The sequence below is a fragment of the Onthophagus taurus genome, chromosome 1 (assembly GCF_036711975.1).
Source record: "Onthophagus taurus isolate NC chromosome 1, IU_Otau_3.0, whole genome shotgun sequence".
NCBI lineage: Eukaryota > Metazoa > Arthropoda > Insecta > Coleoptera > Scarabaeidae > Onthophagus > Onthophagus taurus.
The window spans coordinates 893,421-916,940 of NC_091966.1; the positions used below are offsets into that span (position 1 = coordinate 893,421).

The following is a 23,520-nucleotide window of genomic DNA, read 5'->3' on the forward strand; positions in this document are numbered from 1 at the left end:
TGACTATTATAGATTTTACAAAGAGAAATTTAAAAAATCGTATCTCAAGAACGAATTGAGATACAACGATGAAATAAAAAACATTTTGAAGTAAACTTAACAAAGATTTAGTGTGCGTATGAAATAATTTCTTATTTTCCATAATCATTGTTATTATAATTTTTTAAACTCAACTCTGCATAACTGATTGTTATATATTTACAAATGGAAATTAAAAAAATCATATCTCAAGAACGGATTGAGATATAATGATGAAAGTACCCAATTTTAAAAGCATATTTAATACAGATTTAGTGTGTCAGAAATAAATTCTTATTTTCCATAAACATCGTTGTTATGATTTTTTAAACCCAACTCTGCATAATTGACTGTTATAGATTTTACAAAGAGAAATTTAAAAAATCGTATCTCAAGAACGTATTGAGATACAATGATGAAGTAAAAAACATTTTGAAGTAAACTTAACAAAGATTTAGTGCGTATGAAATAATTTCTTATTTTCCATAAACATCGTTGTTATAATTTTTTAAACTCTACTCTGCATAACTGATTGTTATAGATTTACAAATGGAAATTAAAAAAAATATATCTCAAGAAGAGGTTGAGATATAATGATGAAAGTACCCAATTTTAAAAGCATATTTAATACAGATTTAGTGTGTCAGAAATAAATTCTTATTTTCCATAAATGAAATAAATGATGAAATAAAAAACATTTTGAAGTAAACTTAACAAAGATTTAGAGCGTATGAAATAACTTCTTATTTTCCATAATCATTGTTATTATAATTTTTTAAACTCAACTCTGCATAACTGATTGTTATATATTTACAAATGGAAATTAAAAAAATCATATCTCAAGAACGGATTGAGATATAATGATGAAAGTACCCAATTTTAAAAGCATATTTAATACAGATTTAGTGTGTCAGAAATAAATTCTTATTTTCCATAAACATCGTTGTTATGATTTTTTAAACCCAACTCTGCATAATTGACTGTTATAGATTTTACAAAGAGAAATTTAAAAAATCGTATCTCAAGAACGTATTGAGATACAATGATGAAGTAAAAAACATTTTGAAGTAAACTTAACAAAGATTTAGTGCGTATGAAATAATTTCTTATTTTCCATAAACATCGTTGTTATAATTTTTTAAACTCTACTCTGCATAACTGATTGTTATATATTTACAGACGGAAATTAAAAAAATCATATCTTAAGAACGGATTGAGGTATAATGATGAAACTACCCTATTTTAGCAGCATATTTAATACAGATTTAGTGTGTCAGAAATAAATTCTTATTTTCCATAAACATCGTTGTTATGATTTTTTAAACCCAACTCTGCATAATTGACTGTTATAGATTTTACAAAGAGAAATTTAAAAAATCGTATCTCAAGAACGAATTGAGATACAATGATGAAATAAAAAACATTTTGAAGTAAACTTAACAAAGATTTAGTGTGTATGAAATAATTTCTTATTTTCCATAAACATTGTTATTATGATTTTTTAAACTCAACTCTGCATAACTAATTGTTATAGATATTTACAAACGGAAATTAAAAAAATCATATCTCAAGAACGGATTGAGGTATAATGATGAAACTACCCTATTTTAGCAGCATATTTAATACAGATTTAGTGTGTCAGAAATAAATTCTTATTTTCCATAAACATCGTTGTTATGATTTTTAAACCCAACTCTGCATAATTGACTGTTATAGATTTTACAAAGAGAAATTTAAAAAATCGTATCTCAAGAACGAATTGAGATACAATGATGAAATAAAAAACATTCTAAAGTAAATTTAATGAAGATATATCCATTATTATTTATGATATGCTGCGAACGTAGGCATTGAAATAATACTTGGTTTCAAGTAGTATAAATCACTGATATTGCGGTACAAATATAGCATTGCAAAAATTTAATATTTGTGTGGACGTCGAGGAAGCAGAACCATTTAATGGTTAATAAAGATATTTTTGGACATTTATTGTTGAATTTCATGAAGTTTATGGAACAAGTTTTTAAATTGTATACTTTTTTATGGAAAATCTAGGTTTCCACGACGTCGTCATCAGTGCGACGCCTAATTGCGAGGTATGATCGGGGTTGCCACGGCACCTGCGCACCCTCATTGGCTCATCGTAGCTAGATCAATGCCCGGTTTCGCCTATCCTGCACCGGAACTGTTCCGAAATGGCCGGAAATGCAATCGAACTACCTCTAGGCTTCTTTGACGCGCATCCATCCTTCCCTTTCAGAACTCCGATAATGATTGGTGACGAGTACTACAAAGACTTTTGTTCCAAAAAATGGATTTAGAAAAAAAATTCTTTCATTTCAAGTTCCCTTTAAAATCCGTCTCCCCAACTTTTAGAAATTCTCTCCTTGTTGACATTAAATATTGACTTATTGGAAATATTGACTCTTTCAGGGTTGACCAAGCTTGACCTACGGTCACGATTAGATTACGTTCGTTCAAAAGTTATAAAATTGAATTTTCCACAGAACGATCTTCGAAAATAAACATGGAAATCAGACAGACGTATTAGAGAAGTATAAAAACGGGGTTCCGAACGATAATAATGATTTGCCACGCATTGGGGTGGTTCTTAAGAGCGATAGAAAAGTACAAAAAAAAGAAACAAAAGGAGAGGCGAGATTGCGTCATAATTAACGATGAGGGTGCGCGGCCCCTCGATGCAAATGAGGCCCTAATTATTCGAGTTTTAATTGCCAATGCGGTCATTAAGTTCGTTATGCCCTTCTACAACTGCGGAGACTTCAGTTGAAAAAAATTAATATAAAAGTCTTTATTAATTGTATTTAGACCATTGAATTTAATTAATGTGTTCAAAAATTATAATAAATTTTGAAATTAATTAAAAAAATGAAAAAAATAAACCGACCCTGCCAGGATTCGAACCTGGAATCTTCTGATCCGTAGTCAGACGCGTTATCCGTTGCGCCACAGGGCCACGTATATGTTTGGTACTAGACTACTATTACAACGAATTTTAATGAATTTAAGCTATTCGCTATAAGATGTCGCCACGAAATAGTAAATAAAATACTATCAAGTGGTTTGTCAACAACAGCTGACTGTCAGTTTTTGAAATTCATTCGAGTGGTTCAGACGTTCATTCATAAAAAACTTAGAAATAACTTTCTTAATCCGATCATTTCTCATTAAAAGTTAATCTAAGAAATTGATGTAATAATGTCAACGAAACATTTGTCCAAAGGTAACTTTTCGATATTTTTATAATTTTTTTTTACGCCCCGATGAGTTTATTGCTATAGTGTTAAAGTAGGCGTGTTAAATGCAACCTATAGCTAAAAATAGAAAAAAAGTCGATAAATATTACGTCACAAAAATGTGTAATCGTTTTTGCGTTGAGTTTTGGGTGGAGGATTAAAATAATCGATCTGGAATTTAGGTTAGAAGACCACGTTGTAGTCTAAATAATCCTTACATTATAAAACTTACGGTTGTTATTGTCATGTTTATTTCTGTGCGATTGTCTCACGTGTATTTTTGTATTCTTGGGTTCGTTTAAATAAAAGTCGATGGCCTTTAAATAAACGACTTTGAATTATGATGACCTAATTTCAATCACTTAACATAATAAAAGCATAAATGTTACGTCAATAATTATTATAATTAATAACTGTTTGTTTTTATTATATCCTTTTATGTAAATTTTCTAGTACACGTTCATGCTAAGCTAATAAACAATCCAAAAATAGATAGGATGCAATTGCACAAACTGTTTATATATTTTAGTATGATGAATAATTATTTATATATTTTGTTTTGTTAGGATCGCGAATGCCAATGGGTAATAAAGGAAAATTGCGATTATTTACGAATAGATTTTGTCCTTATTGTCAACGAGTTCAGTTGGTATTGGATGCAAAAAAATTACAGTAAGTTTTTATTACTTTTTGTTGTATTGTCATAGTTGTGCCGTGAAATGATTGTATCTGCCGAAATAGCTCAGTTGGGAGAGCGTTAGACTGAAGATCTAAAGGTCCCCGGTTCAATCCCGGGTTTCGGCAAAAATTTTTTTTTGGTTTTATAAATAAATTATATTAAAATAATAATAATATAATATTATTAATATTAATTTCTTCTATTTTATAAAGATGTTTTTATAGCAAGCAAGAAAAAAAAAGATAAAAATATAATTTTTAAAGTTAAGGTCCCACCGAGATTTGAACTCGGATCGCTGGATTCAGAGTCCAGAGTGCTAACCATTACACCATGGGACCAGCTGTCAAAAAATTGCTTATCTCGTGGTAAACAACTAATATAAATTTAACAAACAGGTGTCTGTAAAGTAGTGGATATCGGCGATAAAATCAGTATAAACGGTTTATGGAAAAATCCCTGAAACGGGTCTAAAAAATTTCTTAAATTTCTTCCGCCTTTTTTATTAAACAGATTATGACGTCAATGATATTTTTTTCAAATAACAATCCCTCATTCTTATTACAGAATATGAAAAAAGATTTTTTTCTGATTATATAAGAAAATTTTCGAGTCAAGTTACTTTAAAGTTTAACTACTTCAAATTTGACAAAAATAGCAGAGTACTATAGTAACCAATTATTTTAACCCTTTGTGTCCCAAGAAGTCAAAAATGTTGAAACTTTGTGACACAATTAAAACGCTATCAAAATACACTCAGTAAAGGCCTTTGGTACGTGAAAGTACATCAAGTATTGAAATATGTTTTACAATTAGTGATATTGCAGTATACAAAAACTTTTATTGCTAATAAACTGACCGGCAAAAAAAACCGGCCACTATAAATTTGCCACTTTAAATTAAATTCTTTTTTTGATGGAAAGGTTGATTCTTCTGTAATAATCCTGCTATAGAAATTTTCGTTCAGATTTTAATTTGAGCATATACGGGGTGAGAAAAATGAGAAAAACTTTTATTCTCGAAATTTGTAACACCCTGTGGGGTGCAGCTGCTACAGCAGAGGGTATTACCTGGAATCAAACAGTAGCCCAATCTTTTCTGAGCATTTTCTTTTTTTATTCACTCTATTGTCTCTGTTACTACCGAAGATGCAGTATTTTAAAGCCATCGCCTGTGAAAACAAGATGAGTGACAATAGTAGCTGATGACCGTTTTATTGTTCTAAGCAATCGTAGAACGACAGCTGTAGAGGCTCAGCATCGTTTTCAAATGATGCGTGCTGTTGCTGTCAGTGAGAGAACCATTCGCTGAAACCTTGCTAGAACTGGTCTGGCTGCAAGAAGGCTGCCAAAGGGCCGAGGCTGCTTCCTAGATATCGACGTGCGCGTCTTCAATCTGCGCGCTTACATGTGAATTAGGAGATCGAGCAATGGAGGAAGGAGTAGTGCAATGGAGGTCCTTTTTACGGATGAGTAGTAGTTTTGTCTACTATCACCCGATAGTCAGGAGCGAATATGAAGACGTTGAAATGAAAGATTTGTGGACTATACAATAATTATGAAACGCGAAAGTTTCGATGGTGGTTCTGTGATGGCGTGGCCGGATATTTCCAAAGACGCCTATACAGATTTTTAATCATTGTTAAAAGTGGCGCCTTAAATCACTGACCTTGAAAAGTAAAACTGGGCACCCGAAACAGTTTTGCAGAAGCACTTACATTTTCTTAGAATTACAGAATTGCGTACGTCCTTCATTATTGTAAACATCTGTTCTCAGTTCTAATATGCGGTAAAAACAAAGACAAATAAACAAGAAAACAAATTTAATTTAATGTAATAATTAATAATAGCACGAAAATTAATAGCGTGTGTGCCCCTCACGAGCCAAAGTAACGTCATGTAGTCGGCATCGAACTGATTAGGTTCGTAATTGATCCCTGAGGAATTGCGGTAAACTCTTTTTCAAGAGCAATTCGTAACTCCTGAAGGTTGTCCGGTAGGACAGGACGACGACGAATGCGTCTCTGTAGTTGGCCCCAAAGATGCTCGATAGGGTTAAGGTCCGGGCTGCACGCTGGCCACTCCATCCGTTCAATACCCACCTCATCAAGATATTCGCGAATCACACGTGCTACGTGCGGTTGCGCATTGTTATGCATTAGCATGAATCCGTCACCAATAAAATGGGAATAGGGCACGACAGCTTCTTGCAGAATATCTTGGATATAACGGTGGGCATTTAGCGTGCCATTTTCAACAAAGATGACCATCAGGTGACCGGAGACAAAATCGGGACTCGTCAGTGAAGAGCACCTTACCCCATTGTTCCATTTTCCAATTCGTATGTAGGCGCCCAAATTGAAGACGTGCTCGCCGATCTCTGGAGCAGCCGCTGTCTTTTGGCAGGTCTTCTTGGCAGATCAGTTTCAGCAAGTCTTCGACGAATGGTTCTTTCACTTACGTCAACCCCACGCACCATTTGAAGACGATGCCGAGTTTCTACAGCAGTCGTTCTACGATTCCTCAGAGTGTTTAGCACAATAAATCGATCATCAACTGCTGTTGTCACTCGTCTTCTACCGGAACCTTGCCGCCTAGTAAAATTTCCTGTTTCCATATATCGGTTCCAGGCATCCTGAACTGTTGTTCGGGGTATACCCAACGTATGGGCAACGTACCGCTGACTTTTGCCATCTTCAATTAAACTAATAATACGCGCAACATCAGTTATTGACAACGGCATCTTTGACAACTGTCAATTTACTATTCGAAACAACTGACATACGCTACCTAGAGCGCCACCTTAGATTTTGTATGCTTGTTTGTCTTGTTTTCACAGGCATTCGCTTTAAAGCACTGCATCTTCGTTAGTAACAGAGATAATAGAGTGAATAAAAAAACAAAATGTTCAGAAAAGATTGGGTTACCGTTTGATTCCAGTTAATACCCTCTGCTGTAGCATCTGCACCCCACAGGGTATTTCAAATTTCGAGAAAAAATGCATTTCTCATTCTTGCACCCCGTATATGTTCAAATTAATATCCGAATACAAATTTATATAGCAGGATTATTACAGAAGAATCAACCTTTCGATCAAAAAAGGAATCATCAAAATCGAATGAGTGGTTCGCGAGAAACCCAGCTTTGAAATTGTGGCAAAGTTTTAGTGGCCGGTTTTTTTTGCCGGTCAGTTTATAAAAATAACACATTGCTTTAGCTAAAGTACATTAAGATATTCAGAAAAACAGTTCTTTCATTCATTACAACATAAATAATCATTGTACGCAGTATATTTTGAGTGGGGTGTGGACTCAATAGCTTTATTATTTGGAACTTATAAACTTTATTTTTACATTCATTTAGCTAATACAACGAATATCACAAAGTTTATCAAGATTTATAACCTAGGGGTTTTTATGTAAAGAGAACTTCGACATTGACTTCTTCTCCTGTAATGCTTTTTGAAATTTGTATCTCACTTCTTGTAACATCCTGAACCGCTGACGGTAAATATTAACAAATATTAATTAGTTTTTTAAATTAACTTTAATATTATAACCTCTAACAGTCTCTTTTCTTGTGATTTATTTTGTAGTCGTGCCTGTTGATGTCGTAAAAAACGAAGCACGTGTCGCACCGAATTTATATATAAAAAAATACAGCGTTTAAGCCAAGAATTTTCTTGCGTTTTTTACATTCATATCAATAGCTTTTGCAGTACAATTTTCACACATTCCTCTTTCTTTTCCGAAAGTTATCCACGGTTCCCAAGTCTTACGTCATGAGTAACAAAATAGCCGCACTTTTGTCTTTTAGGAAACTGGACTGGTGAATGTGCGCTAAGACATTTTCGTGGAAAATTGTAGTTACAATATGTAAACAATACACGAAACTGCTTACAAATCACACCTAATAACCATTTATCAAGATATTTACATTTATCAAAAGATACCTTTTTGAACAACAAAATTCAGCAACACCACTTTTCACTAAACTTCTAACCTCACATGTGAATGAATAAATTTAAATATACCTAAAAACCCTACAGTGCGGATTGCGTTATTTTTTATACAGGCCCTTTCTTGTATAGCAGAAAGTATCGACGGCTCTAAATGCGCCGAATAGATGACTACAGTTTAAAATGAAAATTTAAAACTAAGTACCGTCGGGACAGAAAGGTATAAACAATTTCTTAAGTGTCAAAAAGTGATTTAGTAAAGCTTGTTGAAGTGTGGTGGTGCGCCATCTTGTTGGAATAACTCCAGTTGGAATTGAGTTGGGTCAACGTTATGATATCGTTTTAAAAAAATCTAAACATATTTCTCCAGTTAAGGTTTCCTCAAAACAGTAAGGACCCAGGACAGTATCCCATACTATTTCGCTGCACAAATGATCTTTTGCGGATATCTTGCCTAATGTGGATTTTGGGTATCTCAACACCGACAATTTTATCTATTTACTTATCCACTCTATGTAAATCTTCGGAAAAAATTATGTTTTTGACATAGTCTTCGTCATCATTACAAAGTTGTTGTTGCAAAAACTACGACTCATTGCTCATGAATGAGGATATAGGAATGATATTTTGCGGTTTTTGAAATTTTGTGAACCGTCAATTTACTTCAATGCAAATTCCATCTAATACCCCTTACAGCAATATGAGAGTTTTCTTGCCTAATCAAAACCACGTTATGATGAACCTCCCCTGAAATATTTGCTCGGCCAGACGTCGAGAAATCTCGTAGATGCGCAAGTTATTTAAATTAAGTTCCAGCTAAGATTACCATACTTTGGCTAATGAGTTGGCAAGCAGAATATGTTGCATTAAAGAGGCCAACTACTTACTTAGGAAATTGTTTACAATAATTGGTTACCATAGTTACTCATGGCTACTGCTAATTTGTATCGTGTCATCAAATTTTAAATAGCATTAAATTATGTAGTTTTGTACCATAATAAAAGTATAAATAATTCAAGCTTCAATAGCTACATAACAAAAATTCATCAAATAACACAAAAGTTTTGATACAGCGTGGTTTAAACGTCGTGGCATTAAAGCAACTAAGTTTGTTATCTCTTCTGATGTTGTTTCATTTCGCTACCGCCAATTGCAACGTTTTGGCGTTTCTTATTGTACACTGCCGAATCTTACGCATCAAAAGCTTTCAAACATCGGATTTAAATCCAGACTCTGAAAAGGTGTATTGAGCTGTCTGGGTGCATCAAAACACTCGAATACGAAGATATGTGCTCTGCCGTTTTTCTAAGTAGATATTGCTTTTGACAGAATGTAGGCTGAAGGCCCACTTTATAAACTAAGATCCTTTCTTCCCGTTCATTTTTACTAATATCTAAAATCTTACCTTATCTAAATCAAAGGATAATGTGTTGAGACCCATCTTGTATCTGATTTTTGTTGACATTTTTAGAAGCCTGAAATTTTTTTAAAATTTTATTATTAACTGACATCACTTTAAATCCCTTGTTCTTTGCTTATAATAATAAAGAAATAAAAAAAGTTTTAATATCCCTACGAGATTTGAACTCGAATGAACTCGAATATCTAGATTCAAAGTTCGGAGTGTTAACTATTCCGCTATGAGAACGTTTCGCACTCGGTTTTTAAAACTTCTCCCCTCTCAATCATTACAAGCAACTTGCATATAAATTCTTTAAAGTTATCAGGAGAACAGAAACTCCAGAAGTAATAATATACAAATCTTTACGATTTCCACAAAATATATTTAAATTTTTTTCTTTTATATTTTCAGATATGACGTAATTTACGTAAACATGCACAATAAACCCGATTGGTTTTATCAAATAAGCCCTTTAGGAAAACTACCCGCTTTAGAACTTGAAAACGGAGACGTCCTCTATGAGAGTCTAATAATTGTAGATTATCTCGACGAAAAGTACATTCAACATCCATTACATCATAAAGATCCATTAAAGAAAGCCAAGGATAAAATCTTAATCGAACAATTTAGCAAAGTAAAGACAATTTTTTTTAAGTAAACACTTAATTTTTATTTTAATTATTAATTTAAGGTTGTGAATACCATGTATAACATGTTAATGTTAACCACAACTAATGATGATAATGAAAGTGTAATCTCTGATGGTTTAGAAACTTTCGAAAAAGAATTAAATAACCGCCAAGGACCGTTTTATGGTGGCATGCACCCGGGAATGTTAGACTATATGATTTGGCCATGGTGTGAACGAGCTGAACTATTAAAACTGTTCAGTTCATATTTCAGAAGTGGAGTGTTAAATAAAAATAAGTACAAAAAATTGGTAATTATTAACTCAATAGTTTCTATTTAATTTAGATATATGTATATTATTATATATTTTTTTAGATGGAGTGGAAAAATAGAATGAACGAAGACACCGCTGTTAAAAAGACATTCATTGATACAGAAACCCACATTAAATTCGTTCAATCTCACCGAGCTGGTATTCCCGAATATGATTTAGTTAATATTAGCGTTTAAAACCATTATTTATTTAAACTTAATGGTGTTAATGGCGCTTATTATGAATATTATTAATTTAATTAATATGTGAATATATAATGTAGGTAATAATAATTCATTTTCATTTATTATTAATACGTTATTGAGTGTATTTAAGTATATTAGGGTGTATGGTTACTTCTTAATCAAGAAGAATGTGAAATAATTGATTTTTTTGTCAGTTTTGGTGCATTTATTATTATTTATCTTTATAACAATTATTTTTTGGTATTAAAATTTATTGTGTTTCAACTAAAATTTCGTTTTTATTTAATCGTGAAATGCTTAATAACAATATTAAATTTATGAAAAAGAAATTTTAAATAAAAGTTAAAAAATTACAGAAATCTGTAATGTCATTAACATAACCTCAAAACACGAAAAAATTAAATTAATACATATTATTATTATTATTAAAAATGGTTATTGCTATAGGTTTTGAAGGTAGTGCAAATAAATTAGGTATAGGAATAATTAGAAACGATGAAGTTTTATCGAACATTCGAAGAACTTATATTACCCCACCGGGGCAAGGTTTTCTACCTAAAGAAACGGCGATTCATCATCGCGAGAACGTTTTGGAAGTCTTAAAAGAAGCCATCGATAAATCAGGAGTAAAAGTCGAAGATATTGATGTGGTATGTTACACAAAAGGACCTGGAATGGGAGCTCCTTTAAATACCGTTGCAATAGTAGCTCGAACGGTATCTTTATTATGGAAGAAACCACTTTTAGGTGTAAATCATTGTATTGGACGTATCCTTAATGCAGCAAAAAGTAACAAAAATTATTTTTATGTTTCTTAACTCTTTTTAAAGATATTGAAATGGGTCGTTTAATAACAGGTGCTAAAAATCCAACAGTTTTATATGTAAGTGGTGGAAATACCCAAATTATAGCATATTCGCGTAAAAAATATAGGATATTTGGTGAAACCATTGATATAGCAGTTGGAAATTGTTTGGATCGTTTCGCAAGGGTTATAAAGCTTTCAAATGATCCAAGTCCGGGTTATAACATCGAACAATTAGCTAAGAAGGGCGAAAAATACGCTCACTTACCTTATTGTGTAAAAGGCATGGACGTCAGTTTTTCAGGAATTTTAACTTACATAGAAGAAAAAATCGATTTTCTTTTAAAACAAGGTTACTCTGAAGCAGATTTATGTTATTCGCTACAAGAAACCGTTTTTGCTATGTTAGTTGAAACCACAGAAAGAGCGATGGCTCATTGTGGTTCTAGTGAAGTCTTAATTGTTGGCGGTGTTGGATGCAATGAACGATTACAGGAAATGATGAATCAAATGTGTATTGAGAGAGGATCCAAATTGTTCGCAACAGATGAACGTTTTTGTATTGATAATGGAATTATGATTGCCCATGCTGGAGCTGAAATGTTTAAAAGTGGTACTAGAATGAAATGGGAAGATTGTACAATTACTCAAAGGTTTAGAACTGATGATGTTGATGTAACTTGGAGAGATGATTAAATTTAAATGTTATTTTGACAAGTTAATTTTTTTATGTTGGTATATCAACAAATTAATTTTTTTTTAAATAAATTAATGAAAATTAAAATAAATCTTGTTATTTTAAAATTTACTTTATTATTTATGAATAAACAAAAAAAAAGGCAATGTTCTTTGTGAATAATAAATTTAAATGTTATTTTTGACAAGTATATTAATTTCTTGTTGTTGGCACTTCAAAAATCACTAAAATTTTTTTTTAAATAAATTAATAAAAATTAAATTATCTTATTAATCTAAAATTTATTTCATTATTCACGAATAAAGAAAAAAAAACATTCAAAAATAAATAAATAAATGTATAAATTATTAAAATAAAATAAAACTTTTCAACAACAAAAATCCCTAAATTCGTTTCCTTAACCGAGTGATGGGTTTGGTCCGTTCCCAGTATTGTTATGACGCTATCAATTAACATTTAAAATGTATATTCAACCATTTAGGACTTGGTAAAAGTATTAAATTTACTTGTAAAGTGTATTGAATGGTGTACCGATCGTTTTTAAAATGTCTTTGAGTGCGAGTGCGGAGAATTTAGCCACCGAACCGCAGGTAAACATGTTACTCTATTTGTTTATATTTTACGTAATTACTCATATCCTGTTAATGTGAATAGGGGTACGATGGATCCAGTAATATGTGTTTGGAGCTCGCTCTTGAAGGCGAAAGATTGTGCAAAGCTGGTGATTGTAGAGCTGGGGTCGCTTTTTTCCAAGCGGCCATCCAAGCCGGTACAGATGATCTTCGGACGTTAAGCGCAATTTACAGCCAATTGGGGAACGCGTATTTCTATTTGGGAGATTATGGCAAAGCTATGCAGTACCATAAACATGATCTCACACTTGCTAGGTTTGTTTAATGATTAAAATTTAATTGTTACATCCTTAATTATACCTACTTATTTAATGACTTTGATTGTTATTTTAAAGAACAATGGGTGATAAATTAGGTGAAGCCAAAGCTTCTGGTAACTTAGGAAACACTTTGAAAGTTATGGGAAGGTTTGACGAGGCTGTTGTTTGCTGTAAACGCCAATTAGAATTATCAAGAGAACTTGACGATAAATTAAGTGAGGGAAGGGCACTTTATAATTTAGGAAATGTTCATCATTCGAAAGGAAAGCATATCGGGAGAGTTGGACATAAGGATGCTGGAGAATTTTCTGAGGAAGTTAAAAGTTGTTTAAATCAAGCAGTTACATTTTATGAGTAAGTTATCTTTTTAATTAATTTATTCATTTTTGAAATCTGTATGTGTTCCATATGTTTCATTTATCCTGTTTTGCACCTTTTCTGTTTTTACCAATGATTCCCATTTCTTCTCCTTAGCCATCTTGCAAAGATAAGAAGGCGAGAATATTGAAAAGTAAAAGGAGATACACTGCCAGACAGAAATAGCAATGAAAGCAAAGCAGCAGGATCAGATAACATACCTAGTAAGCTCCTAAAATATAGCAAAATACGGTTGACACTGTTTAACAACATTTTACAATGTTGGGTTATATTTTTATTAAGCTTTCAATAGGATGTTGCTTTGACAGAAAGTAACAATTGCGTGGTGTTTTGTTATATTCACTTCCTAAGTGAAATACCATAGTTTTGCAAAATTCCTCTGGTTCAGAAAGTATCTCCTTCTTTGTGATGACTTTTTCTATCCCTACAAACACTCTATTGGGCGGAATATGCATTCTATTTTTTTTTAAGTTGAAGACGTCTCGTGTAGGAGCCACTTTCCAAGCATTAACATAAGAATCGAATTTTTGTTTTGGCCTCCACAGCCATCTGCAACGCATCATAGTAGCGAAATTCCTTAATTAAAAAAATCGATATGTTGCAGTCTGTGATAAACACAAGACTATTTCATTAGATCCTTTTGGTAACTCATGTTCTCCCCAGGTATATAAAAAAGTGTTCCCTTTAAAAGATCCTTGGAACTACCTTGGACAATAGAAAAGTTATATAAATAAAACTGCCGGCTGTAATATGTCGTCTAACCAGGAAGTCTTGGAATATAGAAATTTTTTTGACAGTCAAAGCTTATAGTGAATAATTCGTCTTTTTGTTTTTCTTCAACAGGCTAAAAAAAGCCTGCGCACGAAGTTTATGGATCCATTTTTCCGTTAAAAATGCAGTCTTTTTAGTTTTGTCGGTTTCTTTCTTTATTTTTTACTTCTAATTCAAGACATTTTCAACACATGTCCGTTTGTTGTGTTCCAAACCCAATATTAAAAAAAGTTACAAAAACCTTACTGAAATAGCATTGCTTAGCACTAAAGACGGGATTTTGAACCTTCTTTTCACACAATCACCATTTCCACATTTTTGAAATGGAGAGATCACTACTGATATGTGAATACTGTGCATTTGAATTGCTTAATAAATGTTTTTATAGCAGCGCATTGTCAAGTAAACTTAGCAGTCTTTCTATCATCGCCCAGCCTTTCTTGTGAAATCTTATCAAAAAAGGAAGTAACGTCGTGCCACTCCTTCTACCCTGTGTTTAGTAATGCCCAGAACATTAAGAAATGTTGGATGGCAAACATGTTTTACATGTTAGTTTTGTAGTCTTCTTCGTCTGGTTAAATTCACCTCAATATGTTATAGTATAAAAGAATCTTGTTTTAATTTTTCAAAATCCAAAATAATTTTTTTTCTTGATTGTTGAGCATCTGAAGGGTATGCTTTGTATTATGCCCAAATATGTAGGCATCTGCGGAGGAGTAGCTGCTGAATATATCTCTAAATAAATATTTGAGCACATACTCCCTAAAAGTTACCGCTTTTACAAACCTCATTACGGTTCTTTTCCACGATGCTGATCGTATTTGGCGTTTCCGTGGTTTATCAGTTTCTTCTTTAATGTTAATTTCCATATTACACAATGTAATAACCGCAATGAACAAACATTCAGCGCTTCTTTAAAGCGGCCCATACATGACAACGAAATGGCATCGTTCGCCGAAAAAGATTTTTGGAAAAAATTTATAAACCTATATAAAATGTACCCATGTTTATGGGACTCAAAATCAAAAAATTACATCAACAGAAACTGAAAAACTACCGCCATAAATGAGCTTGTTAAATTGTCTGGCAGTATTTAGCTTTCTGCCAGCAATATTTAATTTTCTACAAGCAGTATTAGTATTCTGGAACCAATTTGTTGTCTATTGACAGCAGTACCTAGCCTTGTATAAACAATATCTATCTTTTTAAGCAGTTTCTAGTATTGCATAGGTAGTATTTGTCTTCCGCAAGAAATTTTTGATCGTCTATAGGAAGTATTTAGTCTTCTGCAAGCAGTATTAGTATTCTGGAACCAATTCCTTGGATATTGGTAGCAGTACCTAGCGTTCCATAAACAATATCTATCTTCTGCAAACAGTTTCTAGTATTGTATAGGTAGTATTTGTCTTCCGCAAGAAGTTTTTAGCCTTTTGCTGGCAGTATTTAGTCTTCTACAAGTAGTATTGGTATTCTGCAACCAATTTGTAGTCTATTGGTAGCAGTACTTAGGTTTCTATAGACGATATCTATCTTTTTAAGCAGTTTCTAGTATTGCATAGGTAGTATTTGTCTTCCGCAAGAAATTTTTGATCGTCTATAGGAAGTATTTAGTCTTCTGCAAGCAGTATTAGTATTCTGGAACCAATTCCTTGGATATTGGTAGCAGTACCTAGCGTTCCATAAACAATATCTATCTTCTGCAAACAGTTTCTAGTATTGTATAGGTAGTATTTGTCTTCCGCAAGAAGTTTTTAGCCTTTTGCTGGCAGTATTTAGTCTTCTACAAGTAGTATTGGTATTCTGCAACCAATTTGTAGTCTATTGGTAGCAGTACTTAGGTTTCTATAGACGATATCTATCTTTTTAAGCAGTTTCTAGTATTGCATAGGTAGTATTTGTCTTCCGCAAGAAATTTTTGATCGTCTATAGGAAGTATTTAGTGTTCTGCAAGCAGTATTAGTATTCTGGAACCAATTCCTTGGATATTGGTAGCAGTACCTAGCGTTCCATAAACAATATCTATCTTCTGCAAACAGTTTCTAGTATTGTATAGGTAGTATTTGTCTTCCGCAAGAAGTTTTTAGCCTTTTGCTGGCAGTATTTAGTCTTCTACAAGTAGTATTGGTATTCTGCAACCAATTTGTAGTCTATTGGTAGCAGTACTTAGGTTTCTATAGACGATATCTATCTTTTTAAGCAGTTTCTAGTATTGCATAGGTAGTATTTGTCTTCCGCAAGAAATTTTTGATCGTCTATAGGAAGTATTTAGTCTTCTGCAAGCAGTATTAGTATTCTGGAACCAATTCCTTGGATATTGGTAGCAGTACCTAGCGTTCCATAAACAATATCTATCTTCTGCAAACAGTTTCTAGTATTGTATAGGTAGTATTTGTCTTCCGCAAGAAGTTTTTAGCCTTTTGCTGGCAGTATTTAGTCTTCTACAAGTAGTATTGGTATTCTGCAACCAATTTGTAGTCTATTGGTAGCAGTACTTAGGTTTCTATAGACGATATCTATCTTTTTAAGCAGTTTCTAGTATTGCATAGGTAGTATTTGTCTTCCGCAAGAAATTTTTGATCGTCTATAGGAAGTATTTAGTCTTCTGCAAGCAGTATTAGTATTCTGGAACCAATTCCTTGGATATTGGTAGCAGTACCTAGCGTTCCATAAACAATATCTATCTTCTGCAAACAGTTTCTAGTATTGTATAGGTAGTATTTGTCTTCCGCAAGAAGTTTTTAGCCTTTTGCTGGCAGTATTTAGTCTTCTACAAGTAGTATTGGTATTCTGCAACCAATTTGTAGTCTATTGGTAGCAGTACTTAGGTTTCTATAGACGATATCTATCTTTTTAAGCAGTTTCTAGTATTGCATAGGTAGTATTTGTCTTCCGCAAGAAATTTTTGATCGTCTATAGGAAGTATTTAGTCTTCTGCAAGCAGTATTAGTATTCTGGAACCAATTCCTTGGATATTGGTAGCAGTACCTAGCGTTCCATAAACAATATCTATCTTCTGCAAACAGTTTCTAGTATTGTATAGGTAGTATTTGTCTTCCGCAAGAAGTTTTTAGCCTTTTGCTGGCAGTATTTAGTCTTCTACAAGTAGTATTGGTATTCTGCAACCAATTTGTAGTCTATTGGTAGCAGTACTTAGGTTTCTATAGACGATATCTATCTTTTTACGCAGTTTCTAGTATTGCATAGGTAGTATTTGTCTTCCGCAAGAAATTTTTGATCGTCTATAGGAAGTATTTAGTCTTCTGCAAGCAGTATTAGTATTCTGGAACCAATTCCTTGGCTATTGGTAGCAGTACCTAGCGTTCCATAAACAATATCTATCTTCTGCAAACAGTTTCTAGTATTGTATAGGTAGTATTTGTCTTCCGCAAGAAGTTTTTAGCCTTTTGCTGGCAGTATTTAGTCTTCTACAAGTAGTATTGGTATTCTGCAACCAATTTGTAGTCTATTGGTAGCAGTACTTAGGTTTCTATAGACGATATCTATCTTTTTAAGCAGTTTCTAGTATTGCATAGGTAGTATTTGTCTTCCGCAAGAAATTTTTGATCGTCTATAGGAAGTATTTAGTGTTCTGCAAGCAGTATTAGTATTCTGGAACCAATTCCTTGGATATTGGTAGCAGTACCTAGCGTTCCATAAACAATATCTATCTTCTGCAAACAGTTTCTAGTATTGTATAGGTAGTATTTGTCTTCCGCAAGAAGTTTTTAGCCTTTTGCTGGCAGTATTTAGTCTTCTACAAGTAGTATTGGTATTCTGCAACCAATTTGTAGTCTATTGGTAGCAGTACTTAGGTTTCTATAGACGATATCTATCTTTTTAAGCAGTTTCTAGTATTGCATAGGTAGTATTTGTCTTCCGCAAGAAATTTTTGATCGTCTATAGGAAGTATTTAGTCTTCTGCAAGCAGTATTAGTATTCTGGAACCAATTCCTTGGATATTGGTAGCAGTACCTAGCGTTCCATAAACAATATCTATCTTCTGCAAACAGTTTCTAGTATTGTATAGGTAGTATTTGTCTTCCGCAAGAAGTTTTTAGCCTTTTGCTGGCAGTATTTAGTCTTCTACAAGTAGTATTGGTATTCTGCAACCAATTTGTAGTCTATTGGTAGCAGTACTTAGGTTTCTATAGACGATATCTATCTTTTTAAGCAGTTTCTAGTATTGCATAGGTAGTATTTGTCTTCCGCAAGAAATTTTTGATCGTCTATAGGAAGTATTTAGTGTTCTGCAAGCAGTATTAGTATTCTGGAACCAATTCCTTGGATATTGGTAGCAGTACCTAGCGTTCCATAAACAATATCTATCTTCTGCAAACAGTTTCTAGTATTGTATAGGTAGTATTTGTCTTCCGCAAGAAGTTTTTAGCCTTTTGCTGGCAGTATTTAGTCTTCTACAAGTAGTATTGGTATTCTGCAACCAATTTGTAGTCTATTGGTAGCAGTACTTAGGTTTCTATAGATAATATCTATCTTTTTAAGCAGTTTCTAGTATTGCATAGGTAGTATTTGTCTTCCGCAAGAAATTTTTGTTCGTCTATAGGAAGTATTTAGTCTTCTGCAAGCAGTATTAGTATTCTGGAACCAATTCCTTGGCTATTGGTAGCAGTACCTAGCGTTCCATAAACAATATCTATCTTCTGCAAACAGTTTCTAGTATTGTATAGGTAGTATTTGTCTTCCGCAAGAAGTTTTTAGCCTTTTGCTGGCAGTATTTAGTCTTCTACAAGTAGTATTGGTATTCTGCAACCAATTTGTAGTCTATTGGTAGCAGTACTTAGGTTTCTATAGACGATATCTATCTTTTTAAGCAGTTTCTAGTATTGCATAGGTAGTATTTGTCTTCCGCAAGAAATTTTTGATCGTCTATAGGAAGTATTTAGTCTTCTGCAAGCAGTATTAGTATTCTGGAACCAATTCCTTGGATATTGGTAGCAGTACCTAGCGTTCCATAAACAATATCTATCTTCTGCAAACAGTTTCTAATATTGTATAGGTAGTATTTGTCTTCCGCAAGAAGTTTTTAGCCTTTTGCTGGCAGTATTTAGTCTTCTACAAGTAGTATTGGTATTCTGCAACCAATTTGTAGTCTATTGGTAGCAGTACTTAGGTTTCTATAGACGATATCTATCTTTTTACGCAGTTTCTAGTATTGCATAGGTAGTATTTGTCTTCCGCAAGAAATTTTTGATCGTCTATAGGAAGTATTTAGTCTTCTGCAAGCAGTATTACTATTCTGGAACCAATTCCTTGGATATTGGTAGCAGTACCTAGCGTTCCATAAACAATATCTATCTTCTGCAAACAGTTTCTAGTATTGTATAGATAGTATTTGTCTTCCGCAAGAAGTTTTTAGCCTTTTGCTGGCAGTATTTAGTCTTCTACAAGTAGTATTGGTATTCTGCAACCAATTTGTAGTCTATTGGTAGCAGTACTTAGGTTTCTATAGACGATATCTATCTTTTTAAACAGTTTCTAGTATTGTATAGGTAGTATTTGTCCTCTATAGGAAGTATTTAGTCTTCTGCAAGTAGTATTGGTATTCTACAACCAATTTCTTGGCTATTGTCTGGCCAGATATGCATTGGTATAGGTCCGTCGATAGCGGTTAAAGAAGTGCGGCACGACGCCACAAAAGTCTACGTGTGTAGGCCGTTAAAATCCGGCGCATGCAACGACTCTTGCGGCGGCTCTGGCGGCACCGCCGCAGGAGTCATCGTGTATGGGCCGCTTAAAATATTACTTAAGAAGGTATCATCAACCAACACTGCCGAACTTATAATCATAAATGCTTTAACGTATGCGCGGTGGATTTGGCCGATTTTGCAACTCACAATCAGATCAAAATTTAAGCAATAATTTCCATGGGAAACATGCAGATAGCCATCTAGAGTTGCAAAATAAAATAAAACCGGAAATGACAAATTGTGGATTTTACCGCTTTTGATCCTAAGCTACTCATTTCCTTTAATATAAAGTAAGCAAACTTAACACTCCAATAGTCGCGTGTCATCTAAGAGATGACGGAGACGTTTCCCTGGACTAATTGCTGCAACTTGTATGGTTCCCATTTTTGTCGTTAGTTATTAAATATAATGAATGTTATTAAAATATAAATACGTTTTATGAGTTTTTAAACTAGTTTTATTAAAAGCACCACTCTTCCATTTAATACTTTTGCATACATTGAAAAGTCATCTAAGAGATGACATGCGACCACTCTTGTAACAACAGCAGGCGCGACTACTGAAGTGTTAAATTTGCCACGAGTTTTTGATTGGAATGTTATTTGTTTTTCGTAAGTTTATGTTATTGTTCCCGCTTAGAAAAAACTTGATGCTTATGAAAGATTTGGGTGACGTCGCAGCCCAAGGGAGAGCCTGTGGGAACTTAGGAAACACTTACTATCTCTTGGGGGATTTCGCCCAAGCGATTAAGTATCACGAAGAACGTCTGTCCATTGCTCGTCAATTTGGTGATAAAGCAGCCGAACGACGAGCTCACAGCAACTTGGGAAATTCGCATATATTTATGGGACAATTTGAAGAAGCAGCTCATCATTACAAGTCCGTATCTTTAATTTATAATCACAAAATGCTTTTTTAATTATTAAAATTTGTTAGGAAAACTCTTTCTTTGGCTCAAGAATTAAAAGATCGCGCGGTCGAAGCTCAAGCTTGTTACAGCTTGGGAAACACTTACACTTTATTAAGAGACTACGAAACCGCCATCGAATATCATTTGCGGCATCTTTTGATCGCTCAACATTTAATGGATCGCGTTGGAGAAGGTAGAGCTTGTTGGAGCCTCGGAAACGCTCACGCTGCTCTTGGAAATCACGAGAAAGCTTTACATTTTGCTAATCAACATCTCGAAATAAGTAAAGAGGTAGGAATTAATTTGATAAAAAGCAAAATTAATATTTTAATTCAAGTTCCTCTATTATTTCCCAATTAAAAAAGTGTTTATTTTTAAGATAACATCTTATCATTGTGATAACGTGAAGTTATATTATTAAAAAGATGAATGAAAAATATTTATTTCAGTTGATGGATACAATGGGTGAAGCTACGGCTAAAATGAACATTGCTGATTTAAAAAAAGTTTTAAATTTACCCGATAGCCCTGAAAGTGGTGATGATAACAAAAATGTTACAACCCCACCCACAACGAAAGTTGATGGTCTCGTTAACAGCAGGATACACAGGGTGAGACGTGAAAGCATGGAACAGCTTGATTTAATTAAGGTAGTGGCCAATGTGACTGTATATGTTTGCTTCTTTTTAAATTTTTTTGGCTTCTTCATTTATTTAAACATTTATCACCCTAACTTTCATTTAATTCTAATCTCATTTAAATAAAAACATAAAAAAATGTATCTTTAGTTAACACCAGATGGAAAACAAAGGCAAGGAGTAACTCTAATACCTAAATCTCAAAGCGAAATAGCAGTTTCCCCCACTAAAAATGAAGATGAGGACAGTTTCTTCGATTTGCTCTCTAGGTTCCAATCGAAACGAATGGATGATCAACGTTGCGCTCTAACGGTTTCAGAGAATAAAGAAAACACAAACGTCGTTAATTTGCCTTCCAAAAATGATGGCCCAGATGATTTAATGGATATGATTTGTGGGATGCAAAGTAAAAGAATGGACGAACAAAGAGTTGCGCTTCCTCATTTACCAGGTGATTAAAAAAATCAAAAAATTTAATCATTACAATATTATGTTTGTAGGTTTACAACCAAGTTCTCTTCATCGTTTACAAGAATCATCAAGAAATACAATTCCCGACGATTCATTTTTGGATCAATTAGTTCGTTGTCAAGATTCTCGATTGGAAGATCAAAGATCACCGCTTCCAGCTGCACCAGTAGTTGATTCTGAGTCCGATCCACCAGCGGCGAACGCAGTTCCAAAAAGTGGCGCTACCGTGCCGGATGAGGATTTCTTTAGCCTTATAATGCGGTTTCAATCGGGTAGGATGGAGGACCAAAGAGCTTCTATACCGCGATTAGTGCAAAGAATTGCAAATGGAAATATACCGCATCAATATCCAACTAATAACTGTAATAATAACATACCCAATATGCGAAAGAAAAAGTAAAATTAGGAAAAAAAAAAAAGAAGAAACGTGAAAACTGCCAAACGAAATGAAAAGGATTTTGATCTGCCTTTTTCTTTGGTTTTATTTTTTTTAAAAAGGCCTAAAGGACCGTATATAATTTTATATTACTTAGATTTCTATATTATTTTATAAATAGTGTGTATGTAGAATTTTTTTATTATAACTCAAATTGATTATATTTCATATATTATTTTTTATTCGTAATTTATAGTAATTTACACACCCCATCAATAAACTTATAGATATTCAATTGAAACGTAGTGCCAACGCAGAAAAAGCTGCCGTTTTTAGAATATTAAAGGAAAATTAATTAATGAAATAATTACCGATCATTATAAACCGGAAAAAAAAGAAAGAGTTAATTATAGGACAAAAGTCTTTACTCGCCAAAGACGTTGGTTATTAATTGAATTGAAACCGGATATTTGCAGAGACAGTTTGTATTAGAAGCAACGTTAAAAAATATATTGATAGTTGGAAGATTTATTCATATATTATGCAAGTTATAACAGAGAAAGGTGTTCTTTCCAGTCCGTCAGTATAAATTGTTGTTTTGTTGTACAAATGTATTCGAATAAAGAGATTTTAATTATATATTTGAATCATTTTAATACCATTTATAGATCTAATGTTTATTTTTTGGATGTTTTGTAGGATATAAAGAAAAATAGTTTGGATTAAAATATGGGCAATAAAAGCATGCAAACCTTATCACCATCCCCACAAAGAAATAATACTCTATAATTAATGAAATTAATTAGAAGACTAAAATTATGTTATAAGAAGAGGGAAAACTTTCACGAGAGTAAATATATTTTTTGTATTTTAATTCAACTTTATTTAAAATTATTGTCACTTTAGAATTTGAAGAAATAGATCTGGATAGAATGCAAACAAGGGCAGTTAATGGAAAATGCTAAAATATGATGCGCAAAAATGGGTCGCTACACTCAGTGATATCAATCACAATGTAGGAATAGCTCATTACTAGATTATAAATAAGGAATTTAATAATAATCTCGAACGCATATCATTATTAGATAACAGTAGTAAGAATTGATTTAAATGCAGTAAAGCCAGGCGTCATAGTATCGCATTTTTTTTTATAGACATTTACTTTTAAAGTGGTAATAGCGCAATAATACTATCTGGACTATTTGGAGATAAGAGTATGTCGATTGCTGCAACGTTCTAGTTATCAGCCTCTAAAACCGTTTGAATTTCATGATTGAATAATCTGGAATTTTATTCTTCCTCCTATTCTAATAGGACTGTAATTCATCTTTCATACCATATTTTAAATGGTTTTTCAGAGGCTTGTTTTACTGCATGGTCTATTTATCCAATCTATCTAGAGACTTCCTGAACTCTGC

General features: G+C 33.1%; 3 protein-coding genes and 3 non-coding genes across 7 annotated transcripts; 4 read left to right on the forward strand and 2 right to left on the reverse strand.

Annotated features, from left to right (window-relative positions):
* Positions 1 to 2,922: 2,922 nt before the first annotated feature.
* TRNAR-ACG (transfer RNA arginine (anticodon ACG)) lies at positions 2,923 to 2,995 on the reverse strand. Its single transcript has one exon. It is a non-coding gene; the product is annotated as a tRNA-Arg (tRNA).
* A 127-nt stretch (positions 2,996 to 3,122) lies between these two features.
* On the forward strand, positions 3,123 to 10,729 carry LOC111417968 (pyrimidodiazepine synthase-like). The gene is made up of 5 exons (XM_023050407.2): positions 3,123 to 3,262; positions 3,842 to 3,947; positions 9,722 to 9,944; positions 10,002 to 10,250; positions 10,316 to 10,729. The coding sequence occupies exons 1-5, from the start codon at positions 3,238 to 3,240 to the stop codon at positions 10,448 to 10,450; spliced, it is 738 nt and encodes a 245-aa protein (XP_022906175.1). The 5' UTR covers positions 3,123 to 3,237; the 3' UTR covers positions 10,451 to 10,729.
* TRNAF-GAA (transfer RNA phenylalanine (anticodon GAA)) lies at positions 4,007 to 4,079 on the forward strand. The gene has a single exon. It is a non-coding gene; the product is annotated as a tRNA-Phe (tRNA).
* TRNAQ-CUG (transfer RNA glutamine (anticodon CUG)) lies at positions 4,221 to 4,292 on the reverse strand. The gene has a single exon. It is a non-coding gene; the product is annotated as a tRNA-Gln (tRNA).
* Positions 10,730 to 10,835: 106 nt separating the features above from the next.
* Positions 10,836 to 12,052, forward strand: LOC111417967 (Probable tRNA N6-adenosine threonylcarbamoyltransferase Tcs3). The gene is made up of 2 exons (XM_023050405.2): positions 10,836 to 11,227; positions 11,290 to 12,052. Exons 1-2 carry the CDS (start codon positions 10,891 to 10,893, stop codon positions 11,958 to 11,960), a joined length of 1,008 nt encoding a protein of 335 aa, XP_022906173.1. The 5' UTR covers positions 10,836 to 10,890; the 3' UTR covers positions 11,961 to 12,052.
* Positions 12,053 to 12,357: 305 nt separating this feature from the next.
* Positions 12,358 to 22,741, forward strand: LOC111417966 (G-protein-signaling modulator pins). Of its 2 annotated transcripts, none has more exons than XM_023050403.2 (8): positions 12,358 to 12,551; positions 12,616 to 12,848; positions 12,929 to 13,207; positions 20,347 to 20,586; positions 20,644 to 20,908; positions 21,067 to 21,267; positions 21,406 to 21,706; positions 21,756 to 22,741. In XM_023050403.2, exons 1-8 carry the CDS (start codon positions 12,507 to 12,509, stop codon positions 22,124 to 22,126), a joined length of 1,935 nt encoding a protein of 644 aa, XP_022906171.2. In that variant the 5' UTR covers positions 12,358 to 12,506; the 3' UTR covers positions 22,127 to 22,741. The 2 variants fall into 2 exon arrangements, with proteins under 2 accessions (XP_022906171.2, XP_022906172.2); XM_023050404.2 differs by having other exon boundaries at positions 21,067 to 21,228.
* Positions 22,742 to 23,520: the final 779 nt, after the last annotated feature.

Excerpts from the sequence above, each read along its gene's own strand:
- LOC111417968 (XM_023050407.2), top strand. The coding sequence starts at position 3,238 with ATGTCAACGAAACATTTGTCCAAAG. Across the intron at positions 3,948-9,721 it reads TTGGATGCAAAAAAATTACA|ATATGACGTAATTTACGTAA; the intron begins GTAAGTTTTTAT and ends TTATATTTTCAG. Across the intron at positions 10,251-10,315 it reads AAAATAAGTACAAAAAATTG|ATGGAGTGGAAAAATAGAAT; the intron begins GTAATTATTAAC and ends ATATTTTTTTAG.
- LOC111417967 (XM_023050405.2), top strand. The coding sequence starts at position 10,891 with ATGGTTATTGCTATAGGTTTTGAAGGTAGTGCAAATAAATTAGGTATA. Across the intron at positions 11,228-11,289 it reads TGTAAATCATTGTATTGGAC|ATATTGAAATGGGTCGTTTA; the intron begins GTATCCTTAATG and ends CTCTTTTTAAAG.
- LOC111417966 (XM_023050403.2), top strand. The coding sequence starts at position 12,507 with ATGTCTTTGAGTGCGAGTGCGGAGAATTTAGCCACCGAACCGCAG. Across the intron at positions 12,849-12,928 it reads CATGATCTCACACTTGCTAG|AACAATGGGTGATAAATTAG; the intron begins GTTTGTTTAATG and ends GTTATTTTAAAG. Across the intron at positions 13,208-20,346 it reads CAAGCAGTTACATTTTATGA|AAAAAACTTGATGCTTATGA; the intron begins GTAAGTTATCTT and ends GTTCCCGCTTAG.